The sequence below is a fragment of the Phymastichus coffea genome, unplaced genomic scaffold, assembly GCF_024137745.1.
Source record: "Phymastichus coffea isolate CEN01 unplaced genomic scaffold, Cenicafe_Pcof_1.1 PCOF00100, whole genome shotgun sequence".
In the NCBI taxonomy this organism is placed as follows: domain Eukaryota; kingdom Metazoa; phylum Arthropoda; class Insecta; order Hymenoptera; family Eulophidae; genus Phymastichus; species Phymastichus coffea.
In genome coordinates, this window is record NW_026706911.1 from 468,281 (window position 1) to 489,106 (window position 20,826).

The 20,826-nt window shown below is 32.8% G+C and overlaps 5 protein-coding genes across 9 annotated transcripts; 1 reads left to right on the forward strand and 4 right to left on the reverse strand.

Moving 5' to 3' along the window:
• Positions 1-1,655: 1,655 nt before the first annotated feature.
• LOC131670114 (protein RCC2 homolog) lies at positions 1,656-7,588 on the reverse strand. 3 transcript variants are annotated; one of them, XM_058945486.1, is made up of 6 exons: positions 7,452-7,588; positions 5,551-5,773; positions 4,477-4,717; positions 4,122-4,400; positions 3,476-4,044; positions 1,656-3,398 (listed from the first exon to the last, which is right to left on the reverse strand). In XM_058945486.1, the coding sequence occupies exons 2-6, from the start codon at positions 5,752-5,754 to the stop codon at positions 3,228-3,230; spliced, it is 1,464 nt and encodes a 487-aa protein (XP_058801469.1). In that variant the 5' UTR covers positions 5,755-5,773; positions 7,452-7,588; the 3' UTR covers positions 1,656-3,227. The 3 variants fall into 3 exon arrangements, with proteins under 3 accessions (XP_058801469.1, XP_058801468.1, XP_058801470.1); XM_058945485.1 differs by lacking the exon at positions 7,452-7,588 and having other exon boundaries at positions 5,551-6,723; XM_058945487.1 differs by lacking the exons at positions 5,551-5,773; positions 7,452-7,588 and adding an exon at positions 5,365-5,464.
• Positions 7,589-9,732: 2,144 nt separating this feature from the next.
• Positions 9,733-12,661, reverse strand: LOC131670108 (mpv17-like protein 2). The gene is made up of 4 exons (XM_058945477.1): positions 12,219-12,661; positions 10,579-11,084; positions 10,203-10,328; positions 9,733-10,111 (listed from the first exon to the last, which is right to left on the reverse strand). Exons 1-4 carry the CDS (start codon positions 12,241-12,243, stop codon positions 10,094-10,096), a joined length of 675 nt encoding a protein of 224 aa, XP_058801460.1. The 5' UTR covers positions 12,244-12,661; the 3' UTR covers positions 9,733-10,093.
• An 882-nt stretch (positions 12,662-13,543) lies between these two features.
• Positions 13,544-14,954, reverse strand: LOC131670132 (large ribosomal subunit protein eL37-like). The gene is made up of 4 exons (XM_058945515.1): positions 14,847-14,954; positions 14,268-14,403; positions 13,768-13,852; positions 13,544-13,669 (listed from the first exon to the last, which is right to left on the reverse strand). The coding sequence occupies exons 1-4, from the start codon at positions 14,952-14,954 to the stop codon at positions 13,612-13,614; spliced, it is 387 nt and encodes a 128-aa protein (XP_058801498.1). The 3' UTR covers positions 13,544-13,611.
• Positions 14,955-14,965: 11 nt separating this feature from the next.
• On the reverse strand, positions 14,966-17,226 carry LOC131670106 (translation initiation factor eIF-2B subunit gamma). Its single transcript, XM_058945473.1, has 5 exons — positions 16,990-17,226; positions 16,131-16,814; positions 15,708-16,038; positions 15,403-15,632; positions 14,966-15,323 (listed from the first exon to the last, which is right to left on the reverse strand). Exons 2-5 carry the CDS (start codon positions 16,805-16,807, stop codon positions 15,170-15,172), a joined length of 1,392 nt encoding a protein of 463 aa, XP_058801456.1. The 5' UTR covers positions 16,808-16,814; positions 16,990-17,226; the 3' UTR covers positions 14,966-15,169.
• Positions 17,227-17,726: 500 nt separating this feature from the next.
• LOC131670107 (THAP domain-containing protein 5-like) lies at positions 17,727-20,447 on the forward strand. 3 transcript variants are annotated; one of them, XM_058945475.1, is made up of 6 exons: positions 17,967-18,010; positions 18,131-18,208; positions 18,279-18,382; positions 18,489-18,646; positions 18,716-18,841; positions 18,913-20,447. In XM_058945475.1, the coding sequence occupies exons 4-6, from the start codon at positions 18,494-18,496 to the stop codon at positions 19,930-19,932; spliced, it is 1,299 nt and encodes a 432-aa protein (XP_058801458.1). In that variant the 5' UTR covers positions 17,967-18,010; positions 18,131-18,208; positions 18,279-18,382; positions 18,489-18,493; the 3' UTR covers positions 19,933-20,447. The 3 variants fall into 3 exon arrangements, with proteins under 3 accessions (XP_058801457.1, XP_058801459.1, XP_058801458.1); XM_058945474.1 differs by lacking the exon at positions 18,131-18,208 and having other exon boundaries at positions 17,727-18,010; XM_058945476.1 differs by lacking the exon at positions 18,131-18,208 and having other exon boundaries at positions 17,727-17,987.
• Positions 20,448-20,826: the final 379 nt, after the last annotated feature.

Consider the following 20,826-nt stretch of genomic DNA (forward strand, 5'->3'; position numbering starts at 1 on the left):
ACTATTAAAATATTCTAATTCGATATACCGATGTTCAGTTTAAATTCCGATATGCATTAAATATATACACTGAAGATAGAAGGTGCGCGACGTGTGCACGATGCGTCTGGTCAATTAATAAAAATAAAAACAATTGGTCTAAAAACGAGGAGATTCTCGGCATTTTGTATAACCAATAAATATCTAATATAACGATCATAATTTTGAACAATTGAATGTACTTTTTTCTAGTTTCAATTTCAGATTGTATTATCAAACATGTAATATAAAAATAGGTTTTTTTATGTAAATTAAATAATCGATATTACAACAAAAGATGTGTTGCTCAAGCGAGTGTGCTCTAAGTGATAGTGCTGATATCGTACAATTATGTGTTCGTATAATGGATGATCAGTGCGAAGATGAACAGAACAGCCAAAGATCATTGAATAATTTGAAAAATAAAATAATTAAAGCATACTCAAACAGCAAAGTTACAGACCAAACTTATCATACACAATGCGATGAAATTATTAATCATGGAATCTTCAGTCAAGTCACAATATCAAAGTTATTGAAACACGGTACACGAAAAACGAGATAATGTATTCACGTTTCATTCTTACTTATAATTCACTGTGTTGATTGTTTTCAAGGAATATCTAAAGAAGATATTATAAACATTATGAAATATGGTTTACTAAGTCACAAGTTCAAACATTTAAATCTTTTTCATATTTTAAATATAAGAGAGCAAAACATAAAGTTAGTATGATATCTTTGATGTTACCGTACAAAATTGTAATAGGCACATTAATATATTATTTATAATAAATTGTAGCGGAGATCTTATTCAGAAATTAAGAAATGCCGGGTTCAATGACGAGGAAAGTACTGAAATTGTCTCAAACGGATTAGTATATCAAAATGAATGTTGCGTTTTTCGATTAACCTTACATAATATTTTTGCGACTAAAATTTTGAACTGGCAAGGTCGTATGGTCGAAGCAACAAATTCTATTGTGGAGTTTTTAGAAAAAATAGGCTTAGATGAACATACTCTAAAAATTGTTTCGGAAAAAGGCATTAGTACGGAAACTAAAGAAATAATTGAAAACTTAGGATACAGTGAATTAAAGCAAAAAAATTGTCTTGAAAACACCGAAGTAATTTGATAAATAACAATAAAAATATATACTTATTATTTTGAAAATTTGTAATGTTGTAGCTCGACTATGAAACATCGGGTTCAAATTTAACGAAACGAAGCGCCGAATTTTGTGACTGTAGCATGCCGAGTTCGACAAACAACCAAGAAAACTACGAACGAAGAAATTTTATAAGGTTTTTATATAGGAAGTTTTCGATGGTATTTTTATTATGTTTAATATTAATTACGCATACAACCATAGAAAAAATCTGATGGCTCCTTTGACGTGGGCAATGAGTGAAACATTAAAATATCAGCCAACAGATCCTGTTTATTATATTGCATGTCAACTATTGCGATGGAAACATAATAATGTTGACCCATCCCAAATGAACGAAGTTATTGATTTTATAAAGAAAGCAGAGGTAACTGATTAAATGTTCAAAATAATCAAATTTAGAATGGCAGCAATTAAATAAAAAAAAAGAATAAATATTTATCAAAGGCACGGCATTGTAGAAAATTCTTTTATTATATTCATGGATCTCGTACATTTGTTACATTTATTTGGAAATATTCCGAGCGCAATAAACGCACTCAATATGAGCAGATATTTATTGGAATAAACAAGTATCAGAATTTCACGTCTCATAAGACGCTGACAAACGCCCGTCTATGCAGTGTAAATATTTTCTATTTTCAATTCGACACAAAATATTGATCACAAAAATAAAAAAGTATCTCCTTAAAATTATATCATATCAAAGACTGCCCAAGTAATTACAACTCTAGCGTGGATTCTACAGCATATATTTCATTTTCATGCACGTGAAAACGCGATTGAAAAGATCCGTGATACTTTTATAATTTTAATAAATACTGCACGTTTACATAGATCATCAAGTTATGATATTACAGGGAGCTTCGCTTATTTGCACATTACTTTCAATTTTCGTAAAATCAAAGTACAATAATGTCGAGCTACCCTATAAATGTGTAATGATGTAATATAAACAACGACATATGACATATGTTGAAAGTATTGTGAAATGTATTAATGTAATATTTAACAAAAACACTCTGCCCTTATATAATTATTTGTAAGGTACGTTCGCAAGCTATGCTGGGTTTCAATCCAAGTTTCGTAATATATTTATTTTTATCTTTCCAAGTCTTAATTTTACCAATCAGTATCAATTTTATTATCACAGAATTATTTATTCTCTTGTATAGCATAGCTTGAAAAATTAATATAATATTTACAATTATGTTCTATCTAGTAAATTATATGAAAATGATAGAAAATCTTTAATTTCATTTTTATATATTATGCGAGATATTCAGATTTTAAATGGCAGAATACAACTAATATACCGAGACATAAAATGAAAGTGAACAGAACGATTCAAATAATAATAATGATAATAACAAGAATTAATACTACCAGCATATTTTGCCGTACTCTTCTTCTATGTCGTCAGAGTGGAGGTTGATAAAATAGCAACGTATCAAAATATATGATTTGTTATTTGTTTGGTTTATATCCTGTAGCTAATAACCAAATAACGGACTTTTTTTATAATCGATGTTCATTCGCGTATTTTAAGTATACTAGAATGGAAGTACAAGTGGAAAAGTAATTAAAATTATGTACGTTTTAAATAGACTAATACAAAATAGATAAAATATCCGCATATTATTATTGAATAAACAATAATTAAGGAAAATAATAATTGTTAAATATTTTACGAAGAAATCTAATTACGAAACACACGCAATATCGTAAGCTAATATAATTTTAGAACGTAGAAAAGATATATTATTATATTCATCAAAATTGGTACAAAGGTACATTTCAGACTACTTCTTAGACGGATTGTTAAGAGAATCCCTGCCTGGATCAATCAATTCCTCTTCAAACAGCGCAAACTTATCGAATAATTATGTTAGTAAGATGATTTATCGTTGTTTTTATGAACTCAGATGTTTCAATCTAAGGCCACGTCTTAAGCTAATATCCTCTCGTTAAAAACAAGGAGGTACAAGCAAAAAACATTGTACCGATACGGTATGGATTTCTATTTGACCTTAGACTGCTTTAAACTGAATATTCTTGAAGCTTTGCTATCTTAGCCTTCTCTTCTTCCGACTCATCACGACAGATCATCAACGTATGGGAGAGTCCACATGTTACAGATGTAATATACAATCCCTCTAAAGCTTTCACTTCCATTGGAGTGGTTGAAGATTTTCTCATTTCACCAAAACCCTAAAAATAAATAAATTTCATTAAAGTTTTGGAAAACATGATTACTTGATTATTATTAAAAAGACAAATCTCCTCACCAGTTCACCAAATGTCGGGCTGCAACCCCAAGCAATAACAGAATCATCGGCAGCTACAACAACGCTAGTCTGCGAGCAAGCAATACATCTTATATCCCAACCTGATAGGTCTTGAATGGGTTTTGGATACATATTAGCTTCTCCAGTGCGCTTAGATTGACCGAAAAGCAATACAGATCCGTGTACATTAAGAACAATGCTAAAAGTACTGCCACAAGAGACTGCCTTGACACCGCGATTGGGTGGCTCCAAAAATTTGATGAGTCTTGGGACAAGCTCGTCGCGTTGCTCATTGTGACCAAGACGACCAAATCCTCCAAAGCCCCAGGAGTAGGCACGATTTTTACTGTCTATAGCTACTGTATGATTGTATCCACAACTAAAATCTGCAATCTCTACATCATCAATCGGAGTGACATGTCCATCCTTACTTCTTTCAACATAGACTAAAATTCGCTTAGGTGCCTTCTCAAAGTGGAATGCTAGCTTTGTGCTGGTAATAAAATACTTTCCATCCGTGTTATGACCAAGAGCACCATATTCTGGGCATCCGAAAGAGTACAAGCCACCTGAAAATCAATTTATTGTTGATGATAATATTCGGTAAATATATCAATATAAAAATGTTATCAATTAATCAAACTACCTTTGATATCTAATATCATAGAAAAATCAGCTCCACAGCGTACTTTGACAATAGGAGGACCAGAGTACTTTAACCTTGTAGCAGTAAGGATCATAGGATCTGTTTTTCCAACACCACATTGACCTAACTTATTGTCACCTGCACCAAAAACTAATCCACGACTAGTCAAAAACAGTGTGTGTCCACGTCCACAAGCTGCTCCAATAACAGTGTGGCCTTTTAGAGCTTCCACTTCTGTTGGGTCATCTCGACGTTTTGTATCACCCAAACCCAATTGACCTAAAATAATAAAAATAAACACAAACAATAGATTCATAAATTGGAAAATTAAAAATGTATCACAAACTGTTTTTACCTTTATCATTTCTACCAAACACTAAACATCTATCATCTTCTGTAACAATAACGCTATGAGAAGCAGCAGGTCCCGATGCAATAATTTTTACTCTAGATCCATTCAAATTTTTAAAAGTATGAGGTGTCCATAAACTGCGACCAATATTTACTTTTACACCCTTAGGTGGTGCTTTTCTACCAGCTATATCCCAGTTTGAGAGTCCACACATTAACATAGTTCCTGGTTTTCCCCATCCACCCTAAATTAAAACAATAAAGTTACAAATTTAATCTATAATTAATGTAATCAATAAATTATATCAAATTGAAGTAAAAATATACACTTTCATTATCCTTTGTTACTGTTCTTTACAATGACTATTTTGTAAGAACTGTTCAATATTGGATGAAAGTGTTAATTAAATAATTTTTAAATATCTAATCAAATAATACATTATAAATTCAAGTCAATTTTAATAGCAGCAAAAAAATTAACAATACAATTACTAACATATTTACATCAACACCCATGCTAACCACAATTAATAATGGTGTTTGACAACTAATGACTACAAAAAATGTAGCGTTTGGAAAAACAAGAAATGTAACAAATACAAAACAAAAATAAAAATTCCTATAATTAAATTAACGATTAAGAAAAATACTGTAAACGCGTATAACGGCATTGGTAAAAAAAAGAAAGAAAGGAAAAGATTGGCACAGCTGCTCAAAGTTCCAACAAGTGAGATAGCTAAGAAAAATTGCATAATTCTATCAGCATCTTTTAGCAGAGAAATGTACACATGCAGAGGCTGGTTGTGAAAACCAAAAATAACCGCCACTGCAGATCGGTCGGACCATTCGAATTACAAAAAGGTAACCTTCAAATTTTCTTATGAATTCTTACATCGTACTTCTAAATCTCAATGATAAAAACCAAGAAGACTCCATATTTTACAAATAAAGTAACCAGCGAAACATAAAAAAGAAACAAACACTATCACGTAAAAGGAAAACGAAGCAGCCGCGGCCACGAAGGGAAACGACGCCGAGTCAGTGAAAAAGATTATTTGGCGCGAATGACGATGTTTACCTCAGGTGCTTTAAGCTCGGGAATACTGGAAAGATCAGCGAGATCGTCATCAACGGCATCATCGCCATCGGCATTCAGCTGATGTTCGTCTTCCACATCGGATTCGTGCTCGCTCGAAATGTCCTCTTCGTCATACTCGACCTTACGTTTACTGTTCTTGCCTTTACTTTTGGTAGAGTTGCTTTTTCTTTTGGTCGCTGACATATCCTTGCTTGTATCCTATCTTTGTATAAATTCTTTGTATAAATGGAGTTAAATCAACGAATGAATAGGCGACAACTGTGTCTCTTTTTTCGTAGAGAGAGAGAGAGAGAGAGAGTGAGAGAAAGAGAAAAAGAAGAGAAAAAGAAAGAGAGAGAAAGAGAGAGACGCGTCGTCCGAGCAAGAAACAAGAGATGTATGTGCGGGAACGCGCGCCGCGGCGGTGTAGCGGCTTTTTATTTTAGGCTGGTTTTACAACGGTGCGTCCTAGCTCGCGCCACTTTGTGCGCCTTACTGCGAGGCTCTAAATTGCTTTTCTTTTCTCATACAATTTTGCCGCTTGCAAAAAAATAATTTTACAGTTATCAAAATTCAACTTAAAATGATTTATCGTCCATTGTATAACGATAATTAAACAACTTCGCAATTAATATAAATTTAAGCCATGCTTAATAGATAATTGTTTACTTAATCAAACAACTTATTCATAAGCAGACAGTCTTCATTCATCTATTAATCTTCACAGTTATTTGGTGAAATTTCATTATAAATAATATAAAACACAATAGGCAAGCATATAGACACAAGACACTTATATGATATTTTGCTCGAGGCCGTATACTTCAATTACTGGTCTGACAGTCTTTTGCTTGTTTAAATCATCACGGCATACAGAAATTACTGCCTTCAATCATTAAGGTAATATTGAATACAACGGCAAACCGTTGTATGTGAATTAAATTTTGAATAGCGAAAATTTTAATTACACATGAGCGCAGTACATGCTGACATAGATAAAATGAGATTGTTTGAATCGCGTCAATAAGGCATTGGAAATATTCATCCGGATGCACTTTTACTCTAAAGTGAACGTAGCACCCAACGCTCGGATAGCGTACACACATCCGTTTTCTGTCAGTATATGACAAATGCGTAATTTTTTTGATATTTCAGGAGCTTCTTCTATTTTTCTAACCTTAATTCAACAGTCGTTCATACCATTTGATGAACATTTTTGATGTTATCGCTGGCTGTCGCAGTTTTTGGCTACGAACGCTCATCGTCATCAGCCAAGCTTATACGGCTACGTTTGAATTCAGCTGCCCAAAATTTTACGGTCGTAAATGATGGTGCAGTCTCCGTATACAATGTCCAATTCCTCTTTGATTTGCGTAGGCGTATTGCCTTTTAAAAACAAATATTTAATGACAGCTCGATACTCAAATTTTTCCATTTTCCGTAAAATCTCCACGTTTCACTTATATGATTGTCAAGTAAAAAATTAAGCGGTCAAAATGAGTGAAATTTTGATGAGGACCTCAAAGCATCCACAAACATATCCCAACTTATGTAAATAAGTGCTACCATCTCGAGGTTTAGGTCGGAAACTTTTCAGACAGCCCTCGTATAGCGTTAGAATTTATTGATCGCGACAAAGGGGCAGCTATATGATTAACAGAATTGATTGGTTTCCAGGACGGAAAACTAACGTTGCAGTATTAGCTTTATACGGAATCGCCGTCTCGTTTGGCAGGCGACGCATCTCCTCCTACTCTTTTCCTACATTTAATTACTCCTTTCGCCCAGGCATGACCGCCTCGCGCCGCGCGTATCGGCGACGCGCTCTCTATATCCATACACGTACCACAGTGTTTCTTTGTATAAACGAGCAAAAGCGTTTTCACAAAATTGCTCTTTACCTGATCAAATTTGCTGTCGCAGCGATTGCGATGTAGAACTGCGCGCAGTTTTCTGTGTGCGAAGCGGCAAAATCGAAGCGATCCGGCTTTCAAACAATTGACTAAAATACGGGCAGAGTAATGATTGGAAGACGCGGAGTGACATTTAATAACCGGCGTAATGGCGGTGGATGTTGGCGGCGATCAAGGAGGCCGGAGAGAACATCGCGCAGCCACCTGGCGCTCGAATATCATAATAAAAATATATAACGTGTTGTCTCTCTCCCTCTCTCGCGCTGCCGGCGTTACAGTCGACTCCGGGTATAAATGCAATAAAGAGTGCCTCGTCCAATCCGCGTTGCACGCCGAATTTCGCCTGCGCGCTGCTACGAGTCCTACACTTTCGTCTGATCATTTTTATCACGATGAGCTGTTGACGGATTCTCGAATTTCGTGGTAAAAATTTTTGCATTAGAGCTTCCATTGAGGTTGCTGCTTTTAATTAAGGGGGCCATCAGTAATGAGCATTGATAATTTAAAGTCGTCTTTAACGTGTTTTCAAATCTCAATTTTTTCATCTATTAAACGACTTGCTTTTAGAATGTCACTTAAAAACGATCAAAAATAAAAACTTACTAAAAAATGACCAAAGTTGAGTTAATTTATAAGAGAGCCATCCACTTAAATTTTAATAGATATTACGCGGAATCAAATAATTCTCAAAATAAATTCCTTCGTTCTCATTTTTTTCATTAAACAAGACTTTGTATAAGCAGTGAGATGTCGTAGTACATAGCATTGAAATTTTTGAATGCGTAAAAATGAATATTAAAACTTACAGTACTTTAAGATGAAGAAAATGTCATACGTCTTTATTAGAACAATTTTTATACTACGATAGAGAAAACTTCTAATTTCTAAGGTTGAATACTGGCATATCAATTATAAATTAACTTCGTCTTTTTATAAATTTAATTGCATACTCGGTACTACATTTTAATCATTTGATACACGTCGTTTTGTTTTTCAATGATTTATTATGATAAAATACTACATTAATAAAAAAACAGTCACTAGATACCAATTATATTCATAGTCGGTGTCGAATTGAAAAAAAAAAGTTAAATTTCAATCTTAATTTTTTATTTATAACAATAATAAACAAAACTAAAACGATTTTAAATTAGTGATATATTAAGTTTAGTATCTAAAAGTAGGAAAATCACCTAGTTTGTAAATCTGAAAACAGCTGAGCGTGATCTGTAAAATATCTATTATTGGTAGTTCCGCATTATTGATATCGGTCAAGTTAATATTATTTCTTTCTTCCTTATCATGTACACATTCCCAGGGGTATATATATATATATATATATCACTCGAAATTTGCTCTCGCGAATTGCCAAGATGATATGATTCCACACCGATGTCACAATTATCTTGTAATTCTCCGCGATAATACGCAAAGCTTGGTAGCTTTGCAAAGTACGCGCAAAAGGAAAAAGAAAAAAAGCGACCGCACTCACTGTGCAAATGCGAGCATTATTCTTCGAGATTAAGAGGCGAAGTGTTTATGTGTACCGCATGAGCGAGAGTTGTGTGCAAAGGTGCATGTTTGCACTCTGGCGTCCGACTGGTAATAAGGCGTTAGGAATTTTATAAGCGAACCTGTCGCCGATCGTCAAACATGCGGGCGATGCGTCTCGCTTTGATGCAGTGCCTGTACGTATCAGTGCGCACAGTTGGTGCGTCGCCTTTACTTGTTCTCTCTAAGAATCTAGAAAATCCGACCAGCAACAATTTATGCGTGAATTTTCTCTATTGACTATTTGCAATTGAATCAGTGCCAGTTACAAATTCTGATTCGCTTTACAATGGATTTCCAATCGACTCATCGGTAAATCATAATATAATAAATCATTAATACGGCACTTGTAACACAAAAATTTGGCAACATTTTTTCACTTTTTCAGTGAGGAACGGAGATAAAATTGAATTTGCATAAAATAAAATTTTGACAAAGTGCCCAACTATGATTCACTCGTTGCGAAATTCAAATCATACCGAATGAAGATTCCGTAGATAGAAGTAAATAATAAATAAACAAAGATAGCTTATCAAGTATTGTTTGCTCAGTTACGGAGTATAATGTCGAGATATCGCATATTTTTCCGTGCATTTTACGAAAAGAAAAATATATAAATGGAGCTGTATAGAAGCTCTCTCGCATCAGCTTCAACAGAGTCTCACGTATCTTTTCCGCAAATAAGAAAAAGCGTCGATTAGTAAATAAAAACACCTGGTTTATCATAAAAGTGAAACAGCGTTTTTATTGTTTTCAAATAAAGATACAAAACGACACGTTTCACATTAGTTTATAAATTTGAATGATTCGAACACGAGACATGACAATTAAGCAACTACATTTCTGTCTCGTGCTTGTGCTGCATGACTCGTATGTACTTGTGTTGGGATCTGAAGCTTCTTTGTCAATGCGGAACAATCTCGAGTGAAAATTTTCCATTGTCCTATTGGAGTTAGCTGATGCTTATAGGTTTCCCGGCAGGCCAATTCTTGTACTGATAAGCGATCGACGACGATAGGAAATTTTGAACCATGATTCGTGCGTGTCTACAGCTATGACGTTCTATATTCACAAGTTGCTCACAGGAATTCTGCATCCTGCAAAAAACGAATAATGGACCATAACGTCATGGAACTAGACCGTTAAAATATATCCGACACGATAAAATGAGGCTGCTTATGAACTTACATATTTCATAAATGATAAAAAGATGTCGTATATCATCGTCATAAAGTTGATATACATGACGCGGTAGCGCATCGGCACCAGCAGAAAATTGACGAATTGCGTAGGTGGCCAGAACATACAATCCACCTGAAACAATCAGGATTCGGTCGTTAAAATTGATACTACACAACTACATTCTCCCGAAATTTTTTCCACGTTAAGATGAGATTGTTCGTAAAAAAAGATCTGACGTGTCGATAAGCCGCTCACTTGACTTTAAAAAGCTCTGATATAATCATTGAGTAATGTAATCTCGACAAGTCATTGTACAAGCTTACAACGCAATTCGAGTAAAGTAAAATGGTGAAAGTACAAGTAGACAGTGAGAGAGACGAACCTTCCAAGTGTCATACAGTTTGAGTTTGACCTCTCCATTGATATCTTGCAAATTCTTGTTTTCCATGACCCCCAGCCCAAAGAAGAAGATCCCAAGACACGTAGGACTGGCTATCGTTTGATCGAGTAAGGTCTTTTTGAAAATCGACGTGGTACTTCTGCCAGGCACGACCTTCTCCAAAACAGCGTAAAAGTAGTGATGGAATGGTCCCTGCAGCAAGCCTACAGCCGTCATATTTCTCGTGCGCGTGTAATCGTAACTGCCGGCCGTTTCGCTGGCTACTTCACTTTTCGATACTATTCTCACCAGACTCTCGTCTAGCGAGCCGTCGTCGCATTTCACCGACGAGCTCTGCTGCTCGTCGCTGATCGATTTCGCCAATGGTGGCTCGTTCGATGACGATTTGTTGATACGCCTCTTCAGGAAGTCACTATGTTGCTGCATCATGTCGCCAGCTGCCATCATCAGACCGCAGCTCACTGTGTTGGTGAGCAGCAGATATTTACCTAAGAGAAAAGCGCCAGGCGTTTTTACACTTTTAACCGGAAATTCTCCTTATTAACGCGACGTAAATAAACAGTTGACTTTGGTAGGTGCACGTGCCCGGCCTCGTCAGAATTACATCAAGCATAACTCCGCGCGGGCCAACGGTTTATTCATGAAAGAATACGACTAAATTTTTCGGAAATTGAAACTCAACGCAATTCAGTATTATTTGAAACGGGTATGGCAAAGTTTGTCCGTCAATACAGTTTATAAACGGAATCGCGTTAATGGATTTCGAAAACGATCGATTTTTATTGATCTAGTATTCAGACATTTAAGTGCAGAAGTGTAAGTAAAAGCATTTCTTTGATAAGCTAAGATTAGTTTATTCAACAAACGAATAAAGAAAAAAACTTGATAATTTGCACCTAATTCTAATGTCAACAGTCGTGTTGTACTGCCGTTCTCAGAGAAACTTAAAAGAAGAAAACAAATAAATATACTTTCAAAACGTATTCTAACACATTTTCGTTTTTAGAATCAAGATTTCAGAGCAGCGATAAGATAATATTCTCCGTTATTATAAAAGAATTTTTTTTACTTTGAACTGTTTTTAAAATCTTTATTTTTAACGATCTCAGTTTTCTTAGAAGGCAAGCGTACGACGAATATTTACTCAGTTTAGAGCACAAACAAAAATAGTACGAAATATAATAAACAACGATTCGCATATTGCTATTGTTTAAAATATTGAAGTTGAATAACGGTATAACGTAAGTAGCGTTCGAAAAGTAGTATTGCTGTTGATTAGGTCAGACAGCACGTACATTTTTCATATGAACTGAAACACTTGAAATGTTCAAATCTTATTAATGGGCTGAAATTGTTTTCTTTTTTGCAAGCGATTTGAATGAATCTAAAGCCTTTCGCTTTAGATTCATGATGTTCTCTCGACAACTTTCGCGTACATGGTTGCCTGCCAAATGTAATTTTAGTTTTTTATTAAATATATGATGGATATTGCGCAGTTTAGTACGTAGTCCGGAAATACAAATAAATAAATCGTTCAGTTTACGCTTAATTTCGCAGCAATTGTTATAAATTTGCTAAGCGCGAATCTGACGACGACACAAAAGCGTATGAAACAAACTTACCGAACATTTTGCTGAAAATGCTCATTCTCTCTCTCGAGCGTTCACGCGAGTTGTTGTGGTCCTTAAAGCGAAAGCTTTGCTTCCCAGCGACGTTCAAGTTTCGTCGAGTTGTAAGCTCAAGAGTGCCAAGGGCAAAGACTGGGATGGAAACCAGCAGAAATTACAAAAGACCAACAATCTTTTGAATTTCCGCTTTGCCAAACAGCTTTTGCCTATCCTCCCTGGCAGGGATTGATAAAGCGCTTGATCCTCTGGCGTTTGTGCAGCAAGAAAGTTGGCTGGCACGCAAGAGGCATAACTTTCCGCGTCGGAGCGAAAAAGTCGGGAGTGTGGCTCCTCCTTGGTTGGCCGTGTATCAACTGCCGTTTGCAATCAACGGCAGCGACCGAAAGAGTCCGTGGACCGTTGTACTTGTTCAGCAATGATTCTCGCACTGGCTTTTCCACACGCGCCTCGTGTCGTTTAAATATCTCGAGAGCAGCCCGCTTGAGTGGCGCCTGCGCGCGCGCGGTGCATTAACCGCGAGCAACTTGCACGAGACTATGCGCGTCGCGCGATCACTGCTGCCCTTATCGCGGTCGCGCGTACACACGTAGCGCGCTTCCTCTATCAATCGCGGGCGACTTGGCCAGTCGTTAAATTCTTCATTCTCGAGACTCTACTCATGAGTCTTGGCCATTGCTCTGTGATATGTACGACGCACAACTGATGCATACTTTATTTACTTGATTTCAGAAGAAAAATTAAGATTGATATTCATTGCGCTACTAGGAGGATCTAGATACATTTTTCATTTTTCGTTCGCTCCTTTTCTCATGTACATAATCCTTGATGCTTCTAATTCATCTTTGCTCCAAAAGAGAATTTTGAATAGGCTTATATTTTATGTCGGCTTTCTTTTTATAATAACCTTTTAGGCTACAATTTTTGAATATGCATAAGGTAACATTTTTTTTGCTATTCTGAAAATGATGATTAATGTAATGTGACTATATTTATTATTTTATAATCTTTTCTTATTGCAAACCACAATAAATTTTTGAAAAGTCTAAGCATACATTTTTGCACACTCACATTTAACAATAACAGTTTCATAAAAATGAATTTATGGTTTAAGCTAATCCATGAACACTAGAGACATTGCTTACATCTATGTGTAACCCCATCATCTATGTAAGCATTACGAAAGATGCTGATTTCAAAGTTAATGAAAACAATGATTACACATGTAATAAAAAAAATATAGTATAATAAATAAATTTTTATGCATGGAAATACTAAGATCTTCAAATGAAACTGAATTAATAAGATAAATCAATTTAAAATTTTTTTCATTGAAAATTCAAGTTCTTTATTGTACCCAGTCAGAATATATCTTAACATCTGCACAAGATTAAATTAATTTACTTGCAACACCCTTCGGTTTTGGCAAACCTTCTCTGAATCCATTCCTGAAAAAAACATACCAAATTAGAAATTGATGTTCAACATGAAAATCAAAGGTATGTATGATTATTAAATTAAAAAGTTGAGAAATTTTTAAACTTACTTGAACTTGCGGCGTATAATTTTGAGATGGCGCATACGCCCAGTACCAGTGGTCTTCCTCCTCTTAGCCTTAATGGACCAGTTGTCTATAAAACATTGAATCATCTATGTTAAGCAAAGGTAACTTTCACGTTTGTATCAACTTTGTATAATAAAAATCTTTTACTTAATCAATAGAATAGAAATAACTCTAAGTAACATAAGTAATGATTCAATGTAATAATAAAAATTAAAAGAGAACTAGTCAAAGCAAAGCAAAATAATAATAGATTACTTTTAGAGTTTTGGTCTAACCAAAAAAACTATGTGATATAACAAAATATACAAAATTATTGAATTTATATAAATGTCTTAGCCAAAATGTAATAAGATCAAAAGTCAAATTTTCTTGTTTTTAGCTAGTTATTACTTGAAACGTAAAGTTTGTACGTGGTATATCATGGCAAGTATAAGTACAGAAACTTTGTACTTTTGATTATTTCAAATAAAACTTTTACTCACATGAACGCATCTTCTTTGCAGGGTAGCCACATTGTGCACACTGTGACTTTTGAATGTGGTAGGAGCTACGGCCACACCGCCTACAAAGTGTGTGTGTCTTATTACGCCGCTTACCAAAACTTGAGGTACCCTTCGTCTACAATTTAAGATAACAGTTGATTACCAGTGATCAATATTAATTACACATGGGAAGTCCAATAAAAATTTGTAATGCTTTGCTAATACAATATTGTCAATAGGATGAGTCGAATAAAGTATTATTTTTCTCAGAACAAGTTCTAGAAACGTTGTTAATTGTGAAATTCTATAAATTTAACTAAAGATTTCTTAACACAAAATTAGTAAATTAGTTTTACAAAGAATTACATGATTATAACACCGTAAACAAACATTGACAATCTCTAACCTCAACTGAAATATAGATAATAACAAATCAATGACAAATAAACATTGCACTCTAAATAAGTGAAGTATGCAAGACAGTGCAACTTTTTCGAGCAATTGACAATATTGAATTATTAAACAAATTCAAGATTCCACTGAAATTATTAGATTTTATTGTCAAAAATGTATGCTCACCATCTTGTATGAAGAGTACTTAGAAAAAGAACCGATGAAATTGCGAACCAGAATCTGAGTTAAATTGGAAACAAGATGAACGTGAACTGGTATTTGGAAATGAGTCATTTGATGGAATTGTCAAATTTATCATTATTATATTGTAACAATGAATAATATTTATTCATTTTCATTATGTTTTAAAAACAAATTTTATTTTTGATACAATAATTATATTCTTACACAATTATATTCTTGTAAGTTGATTTAAAATTATATACAAGAACAATAGACCATATTCAGGGTTTTAATATTATCAAAATTACCTAATGTCCTATTTTTTATTAAATTTCCATTAGCCTATCAATATCAGTTAAGACTTCTTGAGTATAATGACCTAATGATACTATGTGTTGTGCTCCAACTATACAATCTTTTAACTCAGTATTTTCTTCAATAACACAACCATTGCATAATATGCAATTTTCAATTACACATCTGTAAAATAGAATATTTAATAACTAGCCATTTAAAAAGTAACATATCATTATAAATAATGATGTATTATGAAACTTACTTTTCTTTTATAGTTACATTATTCATAATAATACTTTTTGATATCCGAGTTTTTGGCTCAATGGTGACATTATTACTAACATAACTTTGTTTCAAAGAAGTTTTTTCACTAATAATTGCATTTTCATCAATTCTACAATTTTGAATTTGTGTGCTTTTCACTGTAGCATTTGGGGAGATACTTGAACCTTCTAAATCTCCTTCTGTTTTCAGTTCATACCAATCGTGCACCTGACAACATAATTGAAATATGTATTAGATATTAGGAATGAATAACATATAACAATATCACTTGTAAATAATCACCATTGCATTTGCTAAGCTGTATGTTTGTACTGTATTTGCTCGTAGACCATATTTTCCGTTGATAATGTGAGCATAACACCTAATAATATCATTATGATATGCATCATCCAAGTCTGTACTGTGATCATTAAAGGATGACATCTCTCTTATCAATTCATTTGCATTCTTTTCTGCAATCATAATTGGATTTTCTTCCACAAATCGGAAAATATCTTTTTTTATATCCATTTTAATAACAGAAGCATTTTTATCTTCTATAATAGTTTTAGGTTTGTTTAATTGTTTTTTAACAACATATGGTAGAACTTCTCCCTTTAATGAACTATGCTTCCTATAAAAAGTAAAATTTTTAAGAAGCTGTTCTTAAATATATAGTTCTACTTCTATAGTTATTATAATAATTGTAATAAAAAGTGCAAATACTTGTGATGAACTAGAAAATTGACAACCCACTTGTTGATTATGTACAAGTGGGCATCTAATAATTTGGAGTGAATTGTAAAATTTGAGTGTTTCCTTATTAATTTAGTTGACATTTTTAAAGATTCTTCAAAATCAGAAGCTGATGCTAAGAACACCATGCGACTAGTTTCATTATCAATTCCAATTAAATCACGTTCTTGTTTGTCTTTGCTTTTTGGTCCAGGTTGCATAAAATCTTCAGGTGGCTTAGGTGTTTGTAAAAACAATGCTGTAATACTTGCACTATTTTTTCTATACATTTTTATAGTGTCAGATATATCAATATTTGCAATAAGATCCGATGAAAGAACAACTAAATCTGAACTAATTTTGTCATGAATGAATCTAATGGAGTCTGCAGTACCAATGTCTTCTGCATCAGGTATTCCAATAACTTCTGGTTTGATAGATAAACCAAGCTTATCAAGTGTAGCACTAATATCTCCTTTAGCACTTTCAGATGTTATAATAATCGCATCTGTAAAACCTGATTGTTCCAACAACCTAAGAGGATACCATATCATTGGCATATTTGCTATTGGTAGTAAACATTTTGGCTTTCCAGCAGTCACATCAATCATACGAGAACCTTTTCCTCCAGCAAGAACAACTGCTTGAAACTCTGTACACTGAACCATGATTTTTCTACAAAATACATAAGTATAAAATATTTTATATTATCTTAAAAACGTTCATATTAAAGTTATTTATTTAAAATGTCAATTTTTAATTTACTGTATAACCTATGAACTAAATCGTTAACGCATATACATATAAAACAATTACTAAATAAACTAATAAAATAATTGTCCATGCTTACATTTTTACATAAATAAACTATTTTACTTCACGATAAAATTGGTTGAATTTCTATTTACATTTGCAATATAATACTTAAAAATAAATACTACTTTTTGTACCAGTAGTATAAACATATATGCATGAGTAAGAACAAATGTAACCTAAAATTTTGTTTCAAATAGACTATTCAAATAAAATTAGAATAAAATAAAAATATGATTGAATCTTGAATAATTGTGTTTAAAAGATCTTATTGCCTAGTCAAAAGCTTATAATAATTATTTAATGATAATATTAATCGTCTTTGGTAAGCATTTTTAAATCTTGCGTCATTCCTGTTGATAATAGACGCGCGCTTTATCAGAAATTTTGAATTTTTTTACATATCAAAGAACTTGCTATTGCGTAATTAATTAAAAAATATACTTTCAAGAGCTAATAAAAATATAATGATCGTATACAGAACAGGAACTATAATAAATAATTGGTATTGTTATTTTAAATATTTATTGCAAACTCTTAATAAGATGTTTAATTTGCCATTCATAATGTAGAAATAATTTGAATAATTTCTTCACTAATTTGGCACTTTTTTTGCTAATTTTTAAAATCTGCTTTTAGTTTTGCTTTACAGCTTATTTTCTCAGCCACGAGGATGGTACAACGGTATCATTTAAATTGATGCTAATTATACTTTTTATTTTATTGTTATATTAATGTTAATAACATCATTTACAATCTGACTAATAGGAAGTTAGTATTTGTTAGTTTGAACAGACGGTGGACTGTATATAGACTAATATATTACACCCTCTTACACACACACACACACACACACACACACAGAGCCAGGCAGGCAAACAGAGTTTTATACTCTACAGTCGAAACTGTCGAGAAACAGAAAAACAGAATACCGTATATAGTTTATAAGTATTATGATGGTAAATGAAACTTATTTACATTTGAGTTGAACAGTATTCATCTATTTTCTGCAAGAAAGCATTCACTATTTTTTAGGTAGTTGATCATTACAATCAGTAGTAAGTGTTTACAACAAATTTTATATGATTTATTTTCAATGTAATCATTATTTTCGTATTTACATTCCTTGACAAATCTAATTAACCTTGATTTTTTATATATTTGTTTACTTATGAAAGATATATAAAATACTTCTTCAATATAAAACTTTAAAAAATCATTGAAAATGATAATGCTTTCTTAACAATCATTCTAAAGTAAGATAATATAATTATTTATCAAGTTCTAATTTATACAGAATAAACAATTGTTATTTTTTTCATGTAGTTAACAGAAATTTATCAAGAAATACTTTCAGACAAAAAGAGAAAATTAGAAATAATAATATCTCAATGTGACCAATAATCTTTAATTCTTACCAAGGAATTCAGGTAATGTTTAGCATACTTATTTATTAGTTCTTCAGTTCGTTTTAAAACAAATTAAAGAAACTATTAAATTGTTCTTGTAATTTTATTTGAAATTTTTCCCATGTAGGTGAAATGCCTATCTGTTGCGTGCCAAATTGTAATAATTCAACTGAAAGTGGATTTTTATTACGGTGCTTTCCTAGAAATAATAGCTTACGTGCTGAGTGGGCTAGAAATATAAATAAATCTGGTTGGATACCAAATCATTGTCACAGAATATGTGAGGTAAAAAATTTTGTTTTCAATATATTTTTTAAATATAAGAAGTAAATAAATACATTGAATTTGTTAAAGGTTCATTTTGAACCAAATATGTGGGAAAAAACTAGGGTAGATGGTACTAGAAAATTGAAACATAAAGCAGTACCAACAATCTTCAATGATCACATTATTGAGGAAGCATCTCCAACTACTATTATAGTTTGTACTTTTCAAACCACATTTATAATGTATTTACTTAAATTTTTATTCATATACTCATGTGATTCTAGATTCCACCAGTAGAAGATAATAAAACTGAAGTTGAAGTAAATGAAAAACCTATTATTAAAATTTTACCTCCAGCTAATTCGAAAAATACTAAACCTATTATTCTACCTGCCTCAATTTTTGAAAACCAATCAAACCCTCCAAGTACCATAATTGTGAATACTGAAGGTAAAATTATCAACACACAGCCAGTGCCTTCAGTACCTAAACGGGCAAGCATTTTAAAATCACAAATTAAATCAGTTACTGCACCATCAGCTTCAGTGGTAATAGCTACTAATGCTAGTAGTAGCATACTTAAAAGTCAAATACAAAATGCAAGTAATCAATCTCCAATAGTCATTCCAGCTAATGGTAGTATTCTTAAACCACAGTTTCAAATAACAGCTCAACAAATTTCTACTCAACTGCCAAATATTATTCACAGTAAAAACACAAATAATCAAAGTATTTTAATTCCTTTAAATAGTTCTGCTCAGGAATTATCTAACAACACTTCAAATGTTCAACTTATATCAAGTACAGTATCTAGTGCAACTGTTCTAGATACAAATATCAAAGATGATTTAGAAGAAATGTTTGAAGAATATAACGACAATAATGTAAATACAGTTCCAGCGAATACTAGTTTGAGTCAAGCTAAAATGAAAAAAATAGCAGATGAACGGTTTGAGAAAATGGATAAACTGTTACTGAAGCAATTGAAGCTAAATAACGCTTTAAGAAAAAAATTGCATGCAGTGAATCATCAGTTACACCAACAAACAAAAGTAAAAGATAATGACTTTAAAGAATATCTGAAAGATCTATTTACAGATGATCAAATAAGAGCTATTGAACTGAGACATACTAATCCAAGGTCTATTACAGCTTGGTCTCACAAAACTATGATTAAAGCTCTTAAGTTAAAAGAATGTTGTGGAACTCGAGGATATGAAGAATTACTCAAACAGAATATGCCTTTACCTTCAATTCGAACAATTTCAAGATGGTGTACTCAAAGGAACTTGCCTATACCATAAAGTTTTTAAGTGAAATAATACTGCATTTGAATGCTAAAGCGACATTTTACAAAAAGCAGTGTTTAATAAAATAGTGTTCAGAAAATTTGGTTTATTACCAATGTTGTGATAAAGTACACCATATGTTTATAGTATATTATTTTCATATCATAATTAAGTCAACAATTAAAATTGTTGATTTGTGTGACAAAATTAACTTTACTCACAACTAGCAATGTATGCAAATTTGGTTTGCTTAAATGAGATGTTTTAAAATAATCAAATTAATTAACTGTAAACAATTTTAATATATTGTCGAAAAATTTAATTTATCTAAATAGAATTAGTAAATAATAACGATTATTAGAAGTCAATCAAATTAAGTTGTTCTTTAGTTTTAAAATAAAGACTGCACAAATGAAGTCTTTCATTGTTATTGCATTTGGACAAATGCAATTATAGTGTCTACGCTCAGTTTCATATTTATACAAAATAAATTTTTATAAAGCATTTTATAACAAAATTATGATGAAATTCCAGAAATAAATTCTATCAAAAAATCATATCTACTGTTTAAAACTATGAAAGTGAAAAGTAATTTTGAATCCACCGACAATCCACCGAATATATATATAGCCCCTTGCTAGATCTTGTTCTCTATATACTCTATACATATTGTATTATATCGCTGACCGCATGGTCGTTCCGTATTAGTACATTACGATACAAGTGCGGGAAAGTAGACTCTTGTCTTGTGTAGCGATTACGCCCGAGCGAAGCGAGGGTGGAAAGGTACACGCGACGAGAAACTCTTTTCTGAACATGTGCCGTACCGTATTTTTTGATACGATGTGTGGAAAGTACGATTTTCAACGCACGTTTTTTGCCGAGCGTGCGGGAACAACGCACTTTCCG